At 42.8% G+C, this 21,103-nt stretch overlaps 1 protein-coding gene across 1 annotated transcript; it reads right to left on the minus strand.

The window, feature by feature from the left end:
* Positions 1-1,300: 1,300 nt before the first annotated feature.
* Positions 1,301-20,762, minus strand: LOC131699671 (endoplasmic reticulum-Golgi intermediate compartment protein 1). The gene is made up of 10 exons (XM_058997132.1): positions 20,567-20,762; positions 13,061-13,122; positions 10,617-10,689; positions 9,255-9,349; positions 7,013-7,137; positions 6,448-6,552; positions 5,813-5,873; positions 4,838-4,938; positions 4,614-4,736; positions 1,301-3,928 (listed from the first exon to the last, which is right to left on the minus strand). Exons 1-10 carry the CDS (start codon positions 20,584-20,586, stop codon positions 3,821-3,823), a joined length of 873 nt encoding a protein of 290 aa, XP_058853115.1. The 5' UTR covers positions 20,587-20,762; the 3' UTR covers positions 1,301-3,820.
* Positions 20,763-21,103: the final 341 nt, after the last annotated feature.

Consider the following 21,103-nt stretch of genomic DNA (forward strand, 5'->3'; position numbering starts at 1 on the left):
TGAATCCCTTCATTTTATTAAATGTTTTTAATTTTCTAACTTTACAACACAGAAAGACAAGACGTTAATTTTTTTATGTGAAATAATGTAAGAATATATATATATATATATATATATATATATATATATATATATATATATTTTTTGTCTTGTAAGCAATTCCTCTTGGGGGTCTGTTTTTGGCTGTTTATTCATAAAACACCTACAAAAACACTCAGAATAGAAACAGAACTGTCCTTGAACTCATCCTGAAAAACAGGCAGCTAGGAATAGAAATATCTCTCTGCTGTTGCACATTCTCAGCTGGCCTTTCAATTCTCCACAGAGCTGCATGTCCAAGGTAATACTTGCAACCAGTTTGAAGTAGTACACCCACTCAGTTCTTTATTTTTTGCAGTAGTTTTTCTGAATCTCGACAGAACAGTCAGAGAGATGACATACCCAAGTCTATTTGGTACAATGCAGTTTTCTATATTCCACAGAACAGTTTTCAGTTTAACTTGATGACTTTGTATGCAGTGTTTGCAAACAGTAAACTGTAAAACTTAAAAGGCACTAGCCGAAACATCGGTCGACTTCGACCCTCATTTTTTTTTTTTTTTTTTATTGCAGGTAGTTGTGTGTGAGACTTCAAATCTATATATTGTATTTATTTATTTAGCATCTTTATTGCAGTGGTAAAATCCACTGGATGCAACTCACTGAAGACTGAAATGTAAAAGTGGGGAAGCTGGTTCTGTGGGTTAATGTTCAATCCTCAATCCTCAGAGCAGAGCTAAACCCACCCCTGGGTGAAACTCCCAGTATTTTATATGAAGTGAAGCACATCGAGATTGTCTTTCAAACATCCCAGGAGAGGATACAATGTGGAGGAAAGTAAACTAATCAGTAAACTTGGTGAATGACTGAAATGATGTTGCATTGTGTGCTCCTGGTCGAGGGATGGATTGTGAACAGCCTCTCACGCGTGTGCGTGTGTGTGTGTGTTTGAGTCTAGCCTTTCCAGTACTCAAACAGGACAGGGAATTTTGTAAGAACTCCAGTTGGTTTGGCTAAACCATTTGCTGAATTTGGGTATCCTTAAAAAAAACAAGCCATCCCTAAATTATCACTTCCATTGAGGTATGGACTGGGAGACTTCCCTTGAAGAACAGAGCAGGAAGTTTGTGAAATGGCAATCACAATTTCCTTGTCTGCTAGTGTCATAAACTTGAACCAAAATCGGATGGCAGCACTGAAAACAGCATTCGCCAAAGAGGACCACAGGTAAACAGAACTCGAATAAAAGAACACACAATCGTACCAGTTCAAAATTATTGTTATTTTTTCCCCCCCTCCCCTCACAAACACAGAAGACACATTTATAACAGAATTACAAAAACTCCAGGTATCAAGACAATGCAGTCAGATTGCACCTGAGCGAGTCAGCACAGAGCAACACAGTGGAGTACATTAGATTTATTTATGGTACAAACCTCAGAGGAAAAAAAAAAAAACTTCTATATATAAAAATAACTTCAGTAGCAAAGCAGTTTAAATGGGGAGAAAAGGGGCAAGGGGCCATCAGTTCATAACATGTCCTTCATTTCTTATTTTCTTTACAACTGCGTTGGTGCGGAATTCGTGTGCTCGCTTTGATCAACAGCGAGAGGAGAGACTCCAGTTAAACTGTAAAAACAGTCGCAAAGCTGTAGGGTTGCGCAGTGTTACAATCTGTGCAAATAACTCAACTGAGTTGGCAAGAGGGATGACTCACGTCTTGTTATTTCAAGTCTAAGGCCATCTCGCTTGTTCTACAGTATAGGTAGGAACTGAAACCTGTACTGATCTTGGAAGTGAAGTCAGAAGAGCGAGTCAGAGAGAAATCAGCCAACATGAGTGCTCGATTAGTACATCAGCCCGGCTCCTCCAAACTGCATTTCAATTCCTTTTAACACTTCTAATGAAATGCTGCTCACACACATAGGCAGCTGGTTCTGGGTCTATATATCCCTGGTAAATCAACATGGTTTCAAGAGCAGCATTCAACTTGCACGCAACGACCAAGACAAAAGCAGACCAGACTATTCTTCATGGTGACCTTTTAAACGCTGCCAAAGTAAAGTCTGCTGGGGCTCCACAAACTGTACCTTCCGTAGCTGTAGTGTGTATTACAGCAGTGGCATTCAGCTTTGAAAAAGGGCCCGAGAAGGTTTTACAATGCATGTGCTGCATAGCGTTTACATGAAGACTTTGGCAAGGAATGCTTGAGATCTCTAGCTATATAAATGAGGGCACTAGCCCACTCTAAATAAACTGGTATGGTGCATTCATAACTACATACTAGAATACCCTTTATATGCCCACAAACATTAAATATTATAGTTCCTCACACTTTCCTCTCCCATGGTGTATGCAGGCGTATGTATCTATGTATGTATGTATGTATGTATGTATGTATGTATGTATGTATGTATGTTGCAGTTAGGGGGGTCCCACCCCGTTTCTAATGGGTTGCAGCCAAGCTGCTTCACAGGGTCCACATAGTGAACAGCAGCTTAATATGCAAGATACAAATGATCTTCTAATAGATGAGATGATAGCTGACAAATGAAGCTGCGAGAGTGAGTGAGTGTGTGTGTGTGTGTGTGTGTGTGTGTGTGTGTGAGTGTGAGAGAGAGAGAGAGAGAGAGGCCAGTGGTTGGGGAAAGAAATATCTCAGGGGTTCCCCATCGACAAACCTCCAAACTGAAATACAGTTGTTGGCACACTCGTGCTGAAAAGAATGACTCCTGTCTCTCCCATTGATCTTCTGCCAAGCGGACAACATACGAAACACCTTGATGGAAACATGAGAAGAGTTAGCCTCCCTCCCTCCCGACGTTCAATTCCAGAGCTTGTCTTCTGGGGACTGTGTATGGGTGTCCACCCAGCAGTACATGTCCTCTAAAACCTATGACCACACCTCCTTCCACAAAAAGAAACAAAGTTCATGACTTTTTCTACTTGCACCTCCATGGATACCAAGTCCAAACACTCGAAAAACAAATTAATGTCAACCTATAATTGGAACAGGATTAGTTGACACCCAAATACTTTTGTTCAAGGTATGTGGAAACAGCATTAGTAGCATTTCTGCTGGGAATGCCATGAATCCTCCATGCTGCCACTATGCAGGACATTACAGGGGCTGGACTACAAATTAGAAAACACATACCATGGGCTCCCAGGACACCACTGCTTTAACACGAGGGAGTATTTCAGCTGCTTTGGAGGAAGCACATGGCCATTTTTCCAGGTTTACTTTTTCTTTCAGGGAAGCTGGGGGGGTGAGATTTGAAGCCAAATTGAACAGCCAAATTTTTTCTGAACAGCGTATACAATCAATACTTTAGGGGTGTGCTACATATCGCAAGGTGTTTCCAATGTTTTGTCCAAGCCCTGTACATGCAGCTCGCTCCTGGTCTCCAAACACAGAGGCAGGCTGTTGGATATTTTTCTGCAGTTGGCTTCTTTCCCGGACCTCTTGACCTGTTCAAAGTGGCTTCTGCAAGTGAGTTGAGGGTGAGCTGGGACCTATTTCTGCAAACTCTGAGAGACTGACATTGAAACACACTGAAGAGACGAGATACAAAGGACTTTAAAAAACAAAACAAAAACAAAAAAAACTCTTCTATTAATCTTTTTTTTTTTTGCATTGGGAATAGAAAATCGAATTGTACATGTTTTGGAAACTGGTGCGTTTCGGTCCCCACGACGTATAAATAATAAAAATGAATCTCTCCGTGATGAGTTTGTGGGCCTCTCCTGCCCCCTGCAGGACAGGTGCGGCGCTGCATGCTCATGACATTTTTCCGAGTTGGATCTTCTTCCAGGCCTCAGAGGCAGTGAAGATGCAGGAGTCGATAATGCCGGCCACAGTGAAGGTGCCTCCAATGATGGCACAGATCTGCAGGAAGAGCACACACACACACACACACACACACACACACACACACACAGGATAATGAAATAATTACTAAGGACTACTGTATAATCACTAAAAAGCTACCCTGTAAGGTCAGAGGCTCACAAACTCGTGCTTCCAGATAAAGATTCAATGGCAGTGCAGTGGCATCCCAAGTTGGAATAAATATTATTAACAGGCTCCCAATAGAGAGCTGCCACACTGTGTTTTCAGACGCAAGAGAACTCTCCCTGGGTCCGGGCATGTCAGCCGTTGCCATGGAGACAGAGAGGCACAGTCGGGGGGGGGGGGGGGGGGGGGGGGGGTTGTTGACAAGTCAGAAGTGATCAGTGATCCGACAGCTGGGACCAGGCTGCAACACCTGAGCCACCGTTATGTGGAAAGTAAATTGAAACCTTCCTGTAAGCAATACTGTGTCAAAGACAGAACCAATTGACCATGCAAATTCCACAAGCGATGGAAAAAACTCAGCCCCAGGGATCCGAGAGCCAGCAAACTCAACAGAGCAACGATGATTCAGTACTGCAGTCCTGAGAGGCAGCACATTATAGAGCACTCTAAACAGTATAGAGATCTGAGAGCCAGACACTCCAATGAGTATAGAGAATCCAGTGTTAATGTGAACGCAGGACCTGGTTCATGTGCAGCTGATTGGTACTCTACTCACCGTGGTGATGAAGCGGTACAGCGGCTGCCGTCTCTCTGTGTACTTCACAGTGATGGGGCTCAGGTCATAGCGGAACCAGATAGCCGGGATGATGCGGCCTGTGTGACTGTAGGCCACGTATTCCTGCAGGAGAGAACAGAACATAACTTTGTGTGATTATACTTTTCAGCCACTGCTTTGAGAGAAGTTTGCATTCACACAATGTTAACACAACTCATTCTTACCTTATTGGCCACTGTGTACTGATAAGAGAACCTGTGTTTGCCGGCCATGTCTTCATACACAGTGGGCACTATCTTTAAGATGTAGTCGTGGGATGCAAGTGCTACAGAGAGAGAGAGAGAGACCCAAGGTTCAAACATGAGAAGGCATCTCTTACTTACAGCAGTGCTGGAAGAAGCAGCTGCCACCAGAATAATCCGGTTTTACTCTTCAAAAAGCATAAAATCAGGCTGGACAGACTAGAATGTGTGCCTGTCCATAATCTCAGAGTCGTTGCTGCATCTTTGGGGGGGGGTGCAATAAGACAGGACCCTGCTGGACTGCAGATTCATAATTACTAACAGCAATATTTATGAGAAGCAAATTGCCTCCTTTTTTTCAACTGTCCAGTTCTTTTACTCGTTTTACTCGCTGTGCTTTTTCTATTAAGGCATTACAAGATCTAACCACTAGATGGCATCCATTACGTTTTCTACATTTTAAAAACCAGCAGGCTTCATCCAGCATTTGATCAGTGTTAAACAGTTAATTATTTGTAGTAGTGTTCCCTAATATTATGCAAATGAATAAAAGAAGGTGATTTCAGTAGTGGCTGTCTTGTGATTACAGAGGACTTCACAGAATCAGGTCAGAGACATTACACTCCTCCTCCTCCTCCTCCTCCTCCTCCTCCTCCCTTACTGTACTGGCTATGGACAATATAGTGTAAAAGAGTAGTGAAGAAACATACATTAATATATGGGGCGGCCACTTATGTCAAAGTTAACAATTAACAAAGTTAAGAGTTTCTGAGACGTGTGTTACAGTGTTTTAATAGGTGGCTGCTGCTGAACGAGAGAACTGCAGGGATGCATTGGCCAGTAAAGAGCTCCTGTAACAGGGTGAGATTCTGAATGAGAGAACTGCAGGGATGCATTGGCCAGTAAAGAGCTCCTGTAACAGGGCGAGATTCTGAACAAAGCTTGAGTTGTACGTACGGTTGGATGCCAGTCTGTCGGATCCTGCTAAGGCATTGAAGGCTCCATGAATAGTGTGCACCTGCAATACAAACACACACTGCAGTGAAGAGAGGTGTCTACACACACTACTGCAGATACACCCACTGCAGTGAAGAGAGGTGTCTACACACACTACTGGAGATACACCCACTGCAGTGAAGAGGTGTTTTGTTTTGTTTTTTGTCCCAAATGAAAATCCAAACATGGGATAATACAATACAAATGGTACAATAAAAAAGTTTAAATAAAAAAAAATTACAGAGAGATCCAGAATTGCAAGTATAAGGCTTATTAGGTAAAATAACCTTAAATACCAACTTGTTTTTTATGTTAGTGTCACGGTTTCCACGAAGGGTAATGTGCCACTGCACAGATTCCTTCAGACATTCCATAAACAACAAAACTAAACTCGAAAACATGAAGCCATTATAGGGGGCTGGTTTCACAAACCCAGGTTAGCACTAATCACAGGCTGCTTTCCCCACAGTAACATTAGGTTAGATCAGTGATCATCATGGTCTGTGAAACTAACTGCAGAGGAATGATGTTTATATATGAAAACCCGACAGGTAAACGGTCCCCTGCGTGGAGAGTGTGAACGGAGATTACCTCACCTGCAGTTTCTCTCCAAAGGTGAGTTTGTGAATGACGTGGGTCATGTCAGGGTTCTGTGGCTGAGCCGTAGCACTGTGGGTCGATACGTGGAAGTTACCTGGTACCTGGGGAAAAAAACAAAGGAAAGATAACCGCTCTGGTACTGTAGTAACCATAACTGGAAAACAGCTGACCAGTAAATAAACAGGCATATCTATAGATCTCTGTAGATGCCAATGGCTGGTTTTGTAGACCTCAATTAGCACAAGTCTTGTATTACTGTACCTACTGTAATGTTACCTCAGGTAAGGTAATCCAAGATTAATGCCAATAAGGGGTCTCTAAAACTTGCTGTAAAACATTATTGGTTATCTAGTTGCCTAGTGCTGAAAGAGTTCAAAAACCTGAAGAAAAACAAAGCAACAGAGGACAATGGGCTTAAAGTATTCACGACTTGGGAACTAGTAATAGATAAACACAGTGCTGTATAATGGGCCAGTGACTGATGGACAGAGCTGAACTTTGCATCTGGTTCTGGTTCTGGGCTGGGTTCAGATCTGCATTGCCTCGGAGTCATCGTCTCACCTTGTTTACACTGAACTTTCCTTCGAACCTGCAGCCATAGCCGTTGTTGAGAGGGATCTTCATGGAGTTGTCGATGTGACCCACCTCGTGTCTGCCCATCTCATCCTGAATATCTAACCCGACAACTGGCGACAAAACAGAGGTGCTATGAGGACTGGGCTCACTGTAGAGCAACTCTACCACTCAATACAGCCAGCAAATTCAAAGACCGGGAGCCAGCACACCGACAACACAGAAACCAGTCAGCACTGGGAATCAGGGCAGCAAAATCACTACAGTAAATAGAAATCAACCTCAATTTAGATTACGAGAAGCCCTTTTCAATACTGATACATGCTACAAGACTTCCCCCTCCATACATTTGTCTAAGTTAAATTTCATTTTTAGAACTTAGTGATGAAATGCATTTCAGAGAATAGTGTACTGCGGGATCCGACAGTCAAGCTGCGAGCTGCGGAAATTACCCACAACACTGAGGCAACCTAAACCAAGAGTTTCCAAGCAAGCAGGTAGCTGTAGGACCGTCCTTGACGGGCTGAATTACCCAGCTCCCTACCCTGACATCCAATAAGATCTCAAACCGACAGTGTGGAGGCAGCAATAAAGGGTTTGAAACTTAAACCAATGCTCCCAGAATCTCAGCCCCAGGACTCTCTCAGGCACGGAGAGACTGTACAAACACAGCAGTGGATATGATTGGAATTCATTCCTAATGTTTGGTTGCTTAGTAAAAGGGAAGGATTTTGGTGCAGTAGGTGGATTTGAATAAATGTGTCACTTCTATCAATCATGGTATCACTCTGGAAGGCAGCAGTCTCACCCGAGTGAACTTCTCACAGTGACAGTATCACTCTGGAAGGCAGAAGTCTCACCAGTGTGAACCCTACTGAACTTCTCACTGTGAGAGTATCACTCTGGAAGGCAGCAGTCTCACCCGAGTGAACCCCGAGTGAACTTCTCGCTGTGAGCGCATACAAATTCAAAAAGAGGTGTAGGCAAATAATCTTTCAACATTTTTCCGGTTTCTTAAATTTCCAAGAAGTTCAAAAAAAGGAACAAGAACTTAAACTGTGCAGTACAATCTCTCTCAGTTAAGATAATTTCAAACAAGTGTGCCAACAGGAAATGACTCCAGCTGTATGTGAAAATGCCAGTGAGGTGTGTGTGTGTTGGCGCTTGTTCAGACGTGTCTGCCAGTTCATTTTCGTACAGCAGGCATGGGTGCAGTCCTGCACACCTCGATTTGTCACAATGAATATTTGCTAGCCTATGTAATGCATTAGAAATGAGCGATTACGAATTTCTGCTATGGCACACAGTTGGTCTCCAAGCCAGTTGGGTAAACAAAGACAGCAGTGCAGAGCTCTCCGAGACACTTCAGAGGTCAAATAATTTATAAAAACACAACATGTCTGAGAGCCAAAGCACCGAGGACATCAACTACAAAGGAAATGGGGATTCAGAGCTTTGACTCCTGTTAGCATTCACTGATACACCTCTTACAGCAGATGGGAAATATTGAAATCAATTTATTAAGCCATCTTTGTACTGATAATCTGCCTCCAACATTTAACAAGTATTTTTTTTTTACTAAAAAGGACACTAGACCTTGATACCCCCTACTTAGGGCTTGAAGTTTTCAGGTTTTATTTTTGACGTCCCTTTAATTAAACGTATTTTTAGTCGATTCTGTTTCCTAATTAAACTCAGAAAAAGTCGTTCATTACAAAACAATGTCACATGTTTCAACCTTCATATCCTGACAGAGCCTGATTCTGTTTAGCTTATTATTATTTTTTTATTTCAAACAGACGTGACAAACGATGTTAATTGCTCATCCCTGATCCCAATTGCATTTCATTCTTGCGCTCGTCTAGTGTATCGTTGTGCTTTTGTTATTTTCCCCACTCGAGTTGTCCTGACAGATTTTCAGCATAAATACGCAGAGTGTACACTGATGGAAAGTCCATCATTTAAAAAAAAAAATCTTCAACCCAGTCTTTAAATTAGTCATGTTCTCTTTATTAGGATGCAAAGACAGCTTAACGCAGCTAATTAACATTTAAAGGGAGGTAGAGATTTGGAAAATAAAAACCAAAAAGTTCAAGCCCTACTCATACTGTACATGAAATTGCACAAACAGTAACAAAAACAAGCACATTCAAAGTGTTTTATTGAATGCATATAAGCATTGTACAGATGTATGGATATAAGCAATGTACAGATGTATGGATATACTCACGATCACAGTTCAAGTTGGGCAAACTGATGTTTAAACTCACATCAATCTTCCCTCCACTGTCCTTATCTGGGTCATCCACATAAAGTTCATTTACTCTGCAAACAGAACAGAAAGTCTTCTAGAAAATCACTGGCACTCGAAACACTTTGCACAGCTTGAGATACTCGTAGCACGCAAGCACACGACTGGAAATGTTTTACTAAACACACCTGATGAATTCAGCACAGCGATGTGGCCAGTTCAACAGGGCAAGGCAATAAAGCATTCCTGTATTTGACACATCAGTACTCAACCCATTAAGTACCAAATACATGTTTCTTTGAAACAAAAAAATCAGAACACATACTGTATTGATGTCATTTGCTACATTCTAAATTGATTTTTTCTTCAAACTGCTGTGTCCTATTTTCAGGACAGTCAAGTTAGACGGGCCTCTAATCAGACCAGTGAAATTTCACACCGACGATGAAGCTCAACACATAGAAAATGGCAAACACCAAGAAATACATCATTTGTAGGCTTCAGTTTTTATATTTTATATTCATAAATGCATCTGAAGGGCTGCATTAGCAGTTCCCTTTAGACTTCACTTTTGTGGTACACAAAATTAGAGTAAGTAATCATCACAATATAGTTAAAGAGAAAATTAAAAAGAACAGGTAGATATCAGTTAAAAATACTCCAAATTACAAAGTAGCCTGTCTTCAAATGAGGACAATGGCACTTAATGGGTTAAGGGGATAAGCTTAATGTAAGTACAGGTGTAATGTAAGTATGTGGTGAGAAAGAGGCAGGCTTTTTCAGTCCCTCACAACCTCGCCATTACAGAAATCTCAAACTGGGAAACTCTGGCCGTCTGAAGGGGAGTCTGTCTTTAGGGTTGAGACAGTTTGAAAGACCTTGTGCATGAGGTGGCAATTATTCATTCATTAGTTTGTTTCCCCCCTCATTGTGTCAATACCAAACATTAAGCAACTCGATTTCCCGTTGTAACAAAAGGTTAGTTCATCAGCCGGTTGTGTGCTAGAACCCTATCAAGTAGGAATCCCACTGTGTGATTAATATCCCGGCTCTGTTTCAGATCTTCACTGGTGAGGTGCCCAGGATTGAAGGCTGGCCGGGGGTCTGAATTCATCCTGAAGACCAGGGAAGTTTCCATAACCCATAGAGAGAGGTTTCAAGCAAGACCCCGAGCACTGCTCTGAAACCACAGGGCCAGCCTCAGGAGGAAAGCCCTGACCATTGGAGAATGGGTATATAAATATTTAACGGACAGGGCTTATGGGCCAATCAGTGTGAAGCATTTGTTATAACACAGCCATATTAAAAGAAAACAGGTAGGTTAAAAAAAGACATACTTACAGTTCTGTGGCTATAAACCCAGTGAGCTCGGACAGGAAGAGAAAGAGCATGAAAAGGCAACAGCAAATGGAAACTGTGTAGAGAAAAAAATTTTTTTATTTTATATTTTTATTATATATATATATATATATATATATATATATATATATATATATATATATATATATATATACACACACACACGCACACACGCACTGTAATTAGTAGCGTCATTGTTAAACCAAGATTATAACACATGCTCCGAGTGAGCTCCGTCACTGCTTGTGTCATCAGCACATGAGGTAAGAGGCAGCCTCAGTCCAATCGATTTCACTGACCCACTTCCTCATGGCACTTTCAGAACACTATTGTATTACTGGGCTGGTGATTCACACAGCAAGTCATGTCTCCAGCAGCACATGTGACAATTCAGGAATGCAATCTATTTAGTTTTAATAGGAAACAGGCTTCCCCGAAACATGAGGTAATGCAACCGCTGAGGCACCATGGCTCTTTGTGTCTGCCTTAAAACTCTGAGGAAGAGACTGAACCAATCAGTAAACACAATGAATAGCGAGGTCAGCTCATCTTCCATATACAGTGCTGCTTGGAGATTAAGAGAACAGGGTGCGAAACAGAGCACCTGTGAATGGGGAAGACTCTGACTGTGTACAGTGATCCGCAAAGCGCTTTGCATCAATTCCAGGTGTATTAAATGGAGACTGAAGTGCTGCTCATCTGCAGAACAAACCACTACAGTACATCGCAGGCGTCAGCTCAAGTGCAAAAGCAGGTCATCAAGAAAGACAGACTCTCATACCAAATGCCCATGTATAGAGTCCTTGAAAACTTCAAAGTGGTTCAGGTATTAGAGGAAAAGTAGGTCACCAGACACTTTCATCACATCAGGGCAAATAGACAGCCATCATTAGCATAACTAACAAGAAGCCGGCAATATATTCAAGATCACCAATTCATAGCCTTCAAATGGGGCTGCTGCTGTACAAATAGACAGCAGATGACCTCTGATCTTAGACCCACCACAAGCTCAGTGATGTTTGTATCTCACTCGCTGGGTTTACACGCATTTAATACTGACAAACAACGCTCAAAAACAACTCTCTCACAGACACCTTGCCAACCCTGGCGACAAGGGTAGAGCTTAGTGGAGGCAGCCGTTCGTATGTCTCTCTGTCTGCACGTTTGCTTGTTTTTACGCAGAGAACCACTTATCCGTTTGTGATGAAACCCTATATTTTATGAAGCCTGTGATTGAAAGTCTCAGAATCTGGGGATATATGGACACAGCTGTAGGTCACCCTTGTATTTTTACAAGTACATAAACTGAATGCAGATCCTTGCAATCTCCTATTTCAGGATGGTAAACAGAGGAAATGCACAAAGACTGCACAACTGATTAGAAACAGATGTCAAGGCTACAGTAGGAATGAAATATATGTTGAACCGTCTTTACGTTAGACACTTTATAAGAGGAGAATTTAAGAAGAATATTAAATGTATTCAGGACGATTGGAGCTTAAAAGCCCTTCAGACCAGCTCAGAGTGCAGCACAGAAGCATGCAGTGGTATTGTCACGCTTGAACGTTCATTCCAAAAGGTTTGGAGCTCTCCAGTGCGAACATCAACTCCGATTCCTATTGCTTCCTGCTGGTGTGTGTCCCATCTCCCAGATACCTTTCCTAATCCAGGTTTCTGATGATTACAGATGATAGGATTTGGCTGGTGATTCACATTCCATTCCATTGAGGGGTGTGACTTGTCTTGCAATGTCTGGGTTAGCCTCTGGGTGGGGCTGTTTCTGTGGCATGTGCTCATTACTGTAGCATGAGCAGTCTATTAATTTACAAGCCACTCCTACCTCAGGAGGTGCAGACACCAATACTCACCTCATACTCAAGGTGACTGTTACTCAAACACAATCCCCATGGGGGAAAGGTGCAACTGTTTGAATAACATCATGAAATCCCATTCCAATGCATGACATAAACACTGCTGAGCTGACTAAATCAACCGAGCAACTGCTACTATGACATCATCGCTCACTTAGTAATCAATACCAGGGGGCAGATGAGCAATCCCATTGTTTGTCTTTGGTGACAGTGCAGTGGAGATGACAATGCTTCAGTGATCATTACAATAGGGTGACAGGGCTGGAGAGCAGAGGATTCACTGTTTAGACTGGTGCTCGTTGTTAAGGCGCAGGGCAATGACAGCGCTGGTCATCATTACAATAGGGTGACAGGGCTGGAGAGCGGAGGATTCACTGTTTAGACTGGTGCTCGTTGTTAAGGCGCAGGGCAATGACAGCGCTGGTCATCATTACAATAGGGTGACAGGGCTGGAGAGCGGAGGATTCACTGTTTAGACTGGTGCTCGTTGTTATGGCTCAAGGTAATGACAGCGCTAGTGATCATTATGAAAGTGTAGGGTACTGCAGTACTCACTGAAGGCTCCAGTGTAGGTTGGCTGGGTCAGGTCTTTAGGCACCTTCCTGTAGACGTCAAGCCTGCAGGAACAAGAAGCAGGGAGAGGAGAGAGTAAACAGAGTGTGCTGCCGACTGTGTGAAAGAACAGCCCGTTCCCATGCAGCTCAGCAGCATCACTGCAGCCCTGTGGTAAGCGCTGCCTGGCACCTTCCCATCCAGGAGCTGGGGTCTGGACTCTGTGTGTCTGAATCGAGCCACATCGTATCACACTGTAAATGTGTATATCTGTGTTATTCTGTCACATTTCTTAGCACCCCCCGCCCCCCGCCCCTGTTAAACTTACAATTCTCAAATTAAACACAGTAGATATCTAGATCAAGGCATGTGAAGTACACTTCACTGTACTGTACAGGTAAGTTGTTTATTGTTTTATTTATTTATTACCTTATTGCAAGTAATCTGAAAGCTAAAATTATAGGAAACTAATTCAACTATACAAGCACGTGCTTTCTTCGGTGTACTAGTTGAAAGATTTGTCTACTTGACTTAGCTTCTTTCTGTTTTACCTTGAATTCTGATTACGTTATGAAGTAATTTGACCCGACTACTGTACGTGCCATTGTTCTGCTGGCTCCAAGGTATTTAAATCTCGCAAATCTATGCCCTTTTTTGGCATGAAGTCCAAAAAGTAAAAAAAAAAAAAAAAAAGAGAAAGAAACACACACACACACACACACAGTTCCAATTCCTTCCACTGTTAAATAATCCCCTCTGACGCAATCCCAGGCGTGACAGGAAACTGTGAGACTTCCTGTCCTGGTACATCCCCCGCCGCTCTCAAACACAAACACAGCCCCTTCCCTGGATCACACTGTTCTCACAGCAGACCAGAGGAACAGGAAGAAGGATCCTAGTCAAACACACAGGACCATGGGCCTAGTCAAACACACAGTACAGTAGAGGTAATGTTGCGCAGGTACACCACAACACAGCAGGCTGAAACTGTACAGTCCATTGTCTCAAACCAGAGGCAGCAGAATGTTTCCTAACTTCTTACTTTGAGAATTGGCAGAACATGATGTATTACCAGCTGGGGGGCAGCGTTAACAGAAGAAGAGAATGTTGAAACACGTGGCTGTAAACGCACGTCCCACACAATGTTTATCTGGACAGAGCAAAATGAATGAACGCGCTACATGAAACCCATAGAACAGTGAGACAGCAGCCACTGGCTGCATTCTCCTCTGGGATCACATTCAAACCCAGCCAGCAGGGAAGTGTGGCTCGGAGTCCTAGCGGCATCAACTACTGTACCAGCTCCAACATGCAAGCCACACCAAACACGTACAGGAGTTACAGGCGTTACACGTGAAGGAACACGTCACCCTGCTGACTTGGCAGGCTGAATCAGTGCCACCCTGCCTGCCCAAAAAACAAACATGCTTACATGCCTTGAGATCACATAGAGAAGCAGTTAATGAGGCAGTTTAGTGAAGCGCTGGCTGCACAGCATGGGCTTCCCAAGATACTGTAAAAGTACTTCAGGTTCCTAAAAACACAGTGGTTTTGCTTATTTAGAAATATATAAACTCCAACCTGATGAGGAAACTGTATATTTTATAAGGAAACTGAATCAAGCACCTCACAGCTAAATATAGCTAGAAAAAACCCCCAAAACAAACAGGAAATACAAAAGTACAGCGTCGATGCCAGGCAGCTCTAAAGAAAGGGAAAGAGGGATTGTTTCCCCCATTTAGGACAAGCTGTGCTGTGGAGTGTGAACTGCATGTACCAAAAAAGAGAGCAGTGGGAGGGGCACCACTATTCACTGCATTGGAATGCTTACAGCTGGAGTGTTATTGAAACAGGGTCACAGCCTTTCTTAAGAAAAAAAAGTTACGTTTTTTTTTGGTTTTTAAACTTAACTTCTGGAGACATTTGTAAAGCTTATTTTAACCCTTTACTGTCCTGGGTATGTTCCCATAGCTATGTAATGCCTATTTCCTCAATGAAACACCTCAAAGCACTTTACATATAATAATAATAATAATAATAATAATAATAATAATAATAATAATAACAGATTGGCACCGCTGTCGAGTTCCTGGTCTGTTTCAGCAGAGAATTCCACAGACAGGGAGGCTGTTCCTGAATGCCCCCCCTGCCTCCCACAGTCCTGAGCCGAGCCGTCGGGGTGGTCAGTAGTCCTCAGTAGCCGAACGTAGAGGACGGGCTGGAACAACACGTCTGAAAGGTACTGAGGATCTAGCCCACAAAAAAAACTACTTTAACAAGTCAGCAAAATCAAAAAATGAATTGGAATGATAAAAAGCGATCGTATAGTACTGCAGTATTTGAAATCAGCTGAGCATTACATTTTCTGCTAGAGCTGGCTTTGTCTTAAAAAAAGGAACCACACCAATTTAAATATCCATTAAATTAAAAAATATTAAACAGTGTCCCTTAAATGTGTTGGAAATAGTAATTCCATATATGATATATGTTGCAAGAACAGCACGTGTATTATTTACTTTTTAAGCAACAAGGTTAAGTAGTAGGTTAAGTGAGCAGGCTAATGCAAGCTCAGCCCCAAATCTGCCTGTTGCCAGAGCCGTGCAGTACGTGTGAATGTGTGTTTGTGGGTGTGTGCATGAGAATTCCACAGGAACTCGCTGTACTGCGGTTTGCCTCAAGGGGTGAATTGAATGCTTTGGAACGTGTGCAGAAAGTTACTACAAAACAGAAGTTAAAAGGAGGAGAAAGTTACTACAAACTAACAGCTACAGTAAAAACAGGAAAGGAGAAAACTGCTGAAGCAGTGATTCACAAGAATTAGCATTATTTATTTTTTACAGAAATTATCACCCCACTGCAAAGCGTACAGTATTTAATCTTTCCTTTAATTTGCATCTGCGAGACGGCTCGGGGCTCACGTATTAAAAGTCAATAAAGACTGGGAAGAATAACAGCTTGTGGGAGCGATGGAGCACAGAAGAGAAGAACAGCTTCACCCTTCTTCCATGTGCAAGGGTCACGTGGGAGATTCTGCTTGAACATTGATCCTGCTGCTTGGAGTTTTATCAAGAGCACACAGACAGCCGCTCTGGAAACCATCAATTCAATGCACTATTACTCATCTCAGGGAGTTGCATTGCAGGGCTAGTACTTGAGCAACAGGTTCTGCTGTAGATGTGTACAGAATTTCTGCAAGAACACGCTGTACTATTTTCTATACCTTTGTTTGTAATACTGAACATATAACTTTTTTTTTTCTTTTAAAGGTACAGATCTGGTTGTGCTAAACAGAACCACTTTGCAGCACCTCAATACAGAAAGAATCTGGGATGGAAATAAGGACTGTACTGCAGTTATCACACATTTTATTGGAAGCTTATCAAACCAGAGCTTAAATTAGACACTGCATCAAGCAGACCGACTGTAACAGTAAAGCACACAGCTTGGATGGTCCTAAACTGCTAATGCTTCTGAAAGCCAGCATTTGAAACCTCACAGAGTACCCATAAAACATGTCCACCCCAGCTCAGAATAGCAACAATGGCCTATAGTATTGGATACTGTAGTTTCCATATGTTATAACTTGCGAGTCCCTTTATTTATGTTAAAGTGTATTTCTGAAGTCAATTCACTTTCAGGGCTTGTGGGGTTGCCCCTAAAGGAAAGCATCCTTTGCAAATGTATTTATTTGGAAATGAGCCGTGAAGTGCGTTTAAATAGCGTGTTTGTCTTTCCTGTAGCGTACTCCTTTGAATGGTACACTGCTCTGTACGTACTCTACTGCAATTGTCTTAAGCCAGTGTTCTGACTACACACCATCGCACTGCTCCCATAGGAACCACAGGAAACCGTTTCCACCTGATAGGGTGCTCCACTGCAGTGTAGCTGCTGCAGCTGCTTAACAGAAATGTGGTTTGTTTGTTGTTTGTTGTGGTTTTCTGGGAGGATAAGGTGCACTGTGGGAGTGGCAGGAGGAGGTGTCACAAGACCAAGTGCTTTCCTTTCCATTTGCCAATGTGCTTATCCCCTGCACAGATACAGTACTGTAGCATGAAGTCACCAAGTTTCAACAATTCTTATCAATCCTACAGTGCACTGCATGTATTCCTACAGCATTCTTCTTCAACTCAGGGCCTCATATACTGTTATCCACTCTCAGTAACTGCTAGTATTGTCTTTGGGCTGTTCCAGACTGAAGATGTAATTAGCATCATTTGCCGGTTGTGTATAAAGAGGGGAGAGCAGCGAGTGAGATTCCCCACATGCACACACCGTTCCCGGGTACCAATATACCCAGTCTGCAAACAGCAGGGAGGAGAAGGAGAGCTCAGTCCCTCTGCACAGGCCTCTTTGAGAGAATGCCTGCAACAATGACCCTTTGCTGTCCATTCATAGTGTGTGTGTGTGTGTGTGTGTAATAATCCTTAATCCCTTAACTCTTTCTAATATTTTGTAACAATTCACTGACTATCTCTAATGAATCCTGTATCTTTAACTAATTGATTCCTAATTTGCTTGTTATTGAAATGGATACCAGTCCTTTGTCGGCTACGGGCCCTGATGAAGGCAATGCTAAGTTGAAACGCGTTGTTTTTTTTTTTTTAAAGTATTTTTTTGATATGCGAGTTGGAGTTTCCCGCAGTTGACTTCTGTGATCTAGCGCAAGTGCTTATCTGTTTTAATGTAGTGTGTGACTCAGGCACAGTATCTGTATGAAGGATCTAGACTCAGATGACTTGCTTCAGATTCCCCAGCACAAGGGATCTAAGATAATGATGATTATGATGATGATGATGACGATGACGATGATGATGTCGTCCCTGGCTCTACCGATCAGACTTCCAGCAGGTAGCAGGCAGCCCCAGGTTCTGCTGTATTCAGGCAGGCAGCATTCCTTCCTCTCCTGCCCACCAGATTCACTGAATAGAGTGTGAGTGCACAGGTGCTTACTGTGCCAGGCAGACTTCACACTGGGTGCAAGTGCAGGTACCGTGCTCTACAACCTACTGCACTAACTTCCAGAGACTCAAATGACAAATCCTCCAGCCTGGAGTTTTCTGCAGTACCGCACACATTTATAAAAGGACTCTGTTGCCTCTAGTATCCCAGATGAAGCCATGCTGAATTACCTTGTTTGTCTTAAAAGATGTCGCATGTATAATGTCTTTCGTACCGTTACCAAGCATTTGATCAGCTTACATTTATAAACGATAAATTAACTAAATTGCCATACGGCCCCAATGTCAATAAAACAAGAAATGACCCTTCCTCTGCCTCTAGAGCAATCACCATGCCAGCTCAGAACTGAATATCCAGAGCACTGTTACATTCCCACCAAAGCAAGGGGCAGGGCCCCTCATGAAGATGCACGCATCAAGGTCTAGCCTGTACAGATATTGGTATTGCCCCTCCCCACACACCCCCATCCCGACCTCAGTACAGAGACGAGTCCTCACCAAGCAGGGCTGCAAAGAGCTGCAAAAGCCTATCAGAGTGCAATTTAAAAATCGCCATGGGGAAACTGCAGTACAAGGCGGCACTGAAAGGATACAATTGGCTAAAGTTTTAACATGTCAATATAAGGACTCAGAATGTCGATTCCCTTTATACGAGTGTAGCCCATATACTGCAGCACAGAACCCTGGGAAAGAGGGCTGCCACATTATGCAATGCTCAAGACTAGTGCTAATCCAGGTCTGTGAAACCTGGCGACAATGTTTTAAAATCAGTAAGAAACAAATCCAGCAGATGTACTGTAGCAGCCCCCACAATGAACATGCCGAGTATACTTGACGAGTTTATTCTTTTTGCTCTTGTAAAACAGCTTTTGGAAATCCATCCCTTGTACACACCTCTTTCCAGGAAGCAAAGGTTTGCACAGCCCTGGTCTGTCACCTGTGCTGTAGATTCTAGAATAGTGAACATGTGGCACTACCTAGTTCCTGCTTCCTATTAGGATCCTGGAGCTCAGTCTATCCAGCAGTACAGCACAACGTTCCTAGCAGAGGGCTGTGTAATAGCAATGGGCACTGACCAAGTATAATGCATATTAATGAACAGAAGGCTTTGATTATACAAGCGTCACTCCAGACATCAGGAGAAGTAGGCTACTCGTTTGACAGTCAGGCAAGGCTTCAGGGGTAGAAATAAGACTCTGATTGCACAGCAGTCTCACCCTTTCCAGGTTTTAGTACGAGCTTGATTAGCCACAGAGCATAGGCAACAAGCTCAGGTGTGTTCTTATAAAACTCCTAGTACTGCAAAACCAGGAATGGACCAAACTGCTACGCAATGGCAGTCTTATTTCCATCCTTGCTTCTGCATGAAAAGAAGAAACTGTCTATTTACTACACATTAAAACACCTCCTCTCTGTGATCTCTTGATACCAGTGAAATCCAGGCCGCTGCTGCTTCTAGAGTATGAAAACTCTAGATGTATCACACAGCTCCATAGCTCTCTGCCTCAGGGATGGAAATAAGACTCCCATTCCTGGTTTAACAGAACACCCCTGAGCTTGTTACAGACACACTCTGGCTAGCTGGTACAGTAGTAAAAACTGGAATGGGTGAAACTGCTCTGCAACAGGAGTCTTATGCCCATCCCTCTCAGCCTGTCCCTCCGAGGTGTCAATAAGGCTAGGCGTAACCCTGGCCAGGGTGTGGGTCTGAGAGATCACAATGCGATCAGTCCTTTATCAACAGCCAGCTGGGTTTTCAGGAAACGACACTGGGACTACATACTAGTTGTTACCACAAAGCTCCCTGAACTGTGAAGAACTAAATCCCCTCTCATGAAACATGAGAAAATGCAAAGAGGGGACAACTGTTAAAGGGTTTCGCTACTACATGCTAGTTTGACTTTCAGCCACAGAACAGATGTTTTCATCAGAATGCAATGTGCACTCCACCATACATGAAGGCGGCCGTGGCAAAGTGGACAAGGAAACTATTCTTGGATTAAAATGTAAAGTTTAGGACTACTGCAGAAATGTAACTGGACCTGCACAAGGACTGAAAACACAGCACTTTACTAGCAAATGCAAAACCAGAGGTAACAATTTAAGAAGAGCTAGAAACCTTTTTTTTTGGGGGGGAAAAAAACTGTTTTTTGTAAAATGAACGCGTTTTCAACCACAGAACCGACCATCTTTGCGCAACACTGCAATGTGACCACTTTACCATTCAGAATCATTGGAATTATCATCAGTGAAATACTGACTGTACCTTGACTGCGTGACTGCGTGACCACGGTGTGTACAGTAGCGACGCATTGTAAGCACTAACTAAAAAACGGATGACGCTTCAGAAAGACACGTTTTGGTAAACAATAATAACAGAACTATTTAACATAACCCTTTAAAAAATAATAATAAAAACAACATTGAAATTGTTTTTAAGTTTGTTTGGAAATACACAGGCTGAGATGGATATTCGTGCACCAGAAGCCTAGCCAAATCAATGCACTGGACCCTCCTCGACTAGTGGCCTAGCACCACGCACACTACTCACCTCCTCACATCGAAAGTCATGGCGTTTGTTGTATTTGTGCCAACCGGAGAGTACTAAAGTCACTCAGACAGCAACATTAAAGTGACCGCAACTCTAATTCTCTCTTCAATCCTGCCGGTTGAGTACACCGGGGGTGACGTCAGCTTAGGACGCTTTGCAGAACTCCATTGGCTGCTGGAACTGCAGGGCTGTGATTCTACTTCCGCTCCTCTGCTAAAGGTTGGGATCAGTTTTTTTTTTTTTGGGTTGAATTGTATTTATGTTTGTATCCCCTGCTGCCGTAGATATGCTCTCGTTGTATTCACCCTCAAACACAGTGTTCACTGCCTTGTCAATGCACTGGTTTGTACCCGAGCAATTGTTTTTTGAGCCGAGTGCTGGTTGCAGATTTTTATTGATATCCACCTGTGTACGTGGCTGCTGCTGTCATTCTTAAAAATAAAATAAATAAATAAATAAAGTGGTACAGTGTTCTGATGCTACAGTACTATTGCAACTATAAGTGTCTGTCCAAAATACTACTTTCAGCTACAATTA

Source organism: Acipenser ruthenus, chromosome 23, assembly GCF_902713425.1.
Source record: "Acipenser ruthenus chromosome 23, fAciRut3.2 maternal haplotype, whole genome shotgun sequence".
In the NCBI taxonomy this organism is placed as follows: Eukaryota; Metazoa; Chordata; class Actinopteri; order Acipenseriformes; family Acipenseridae; genus Acipenser; species Acipenser ruthenus.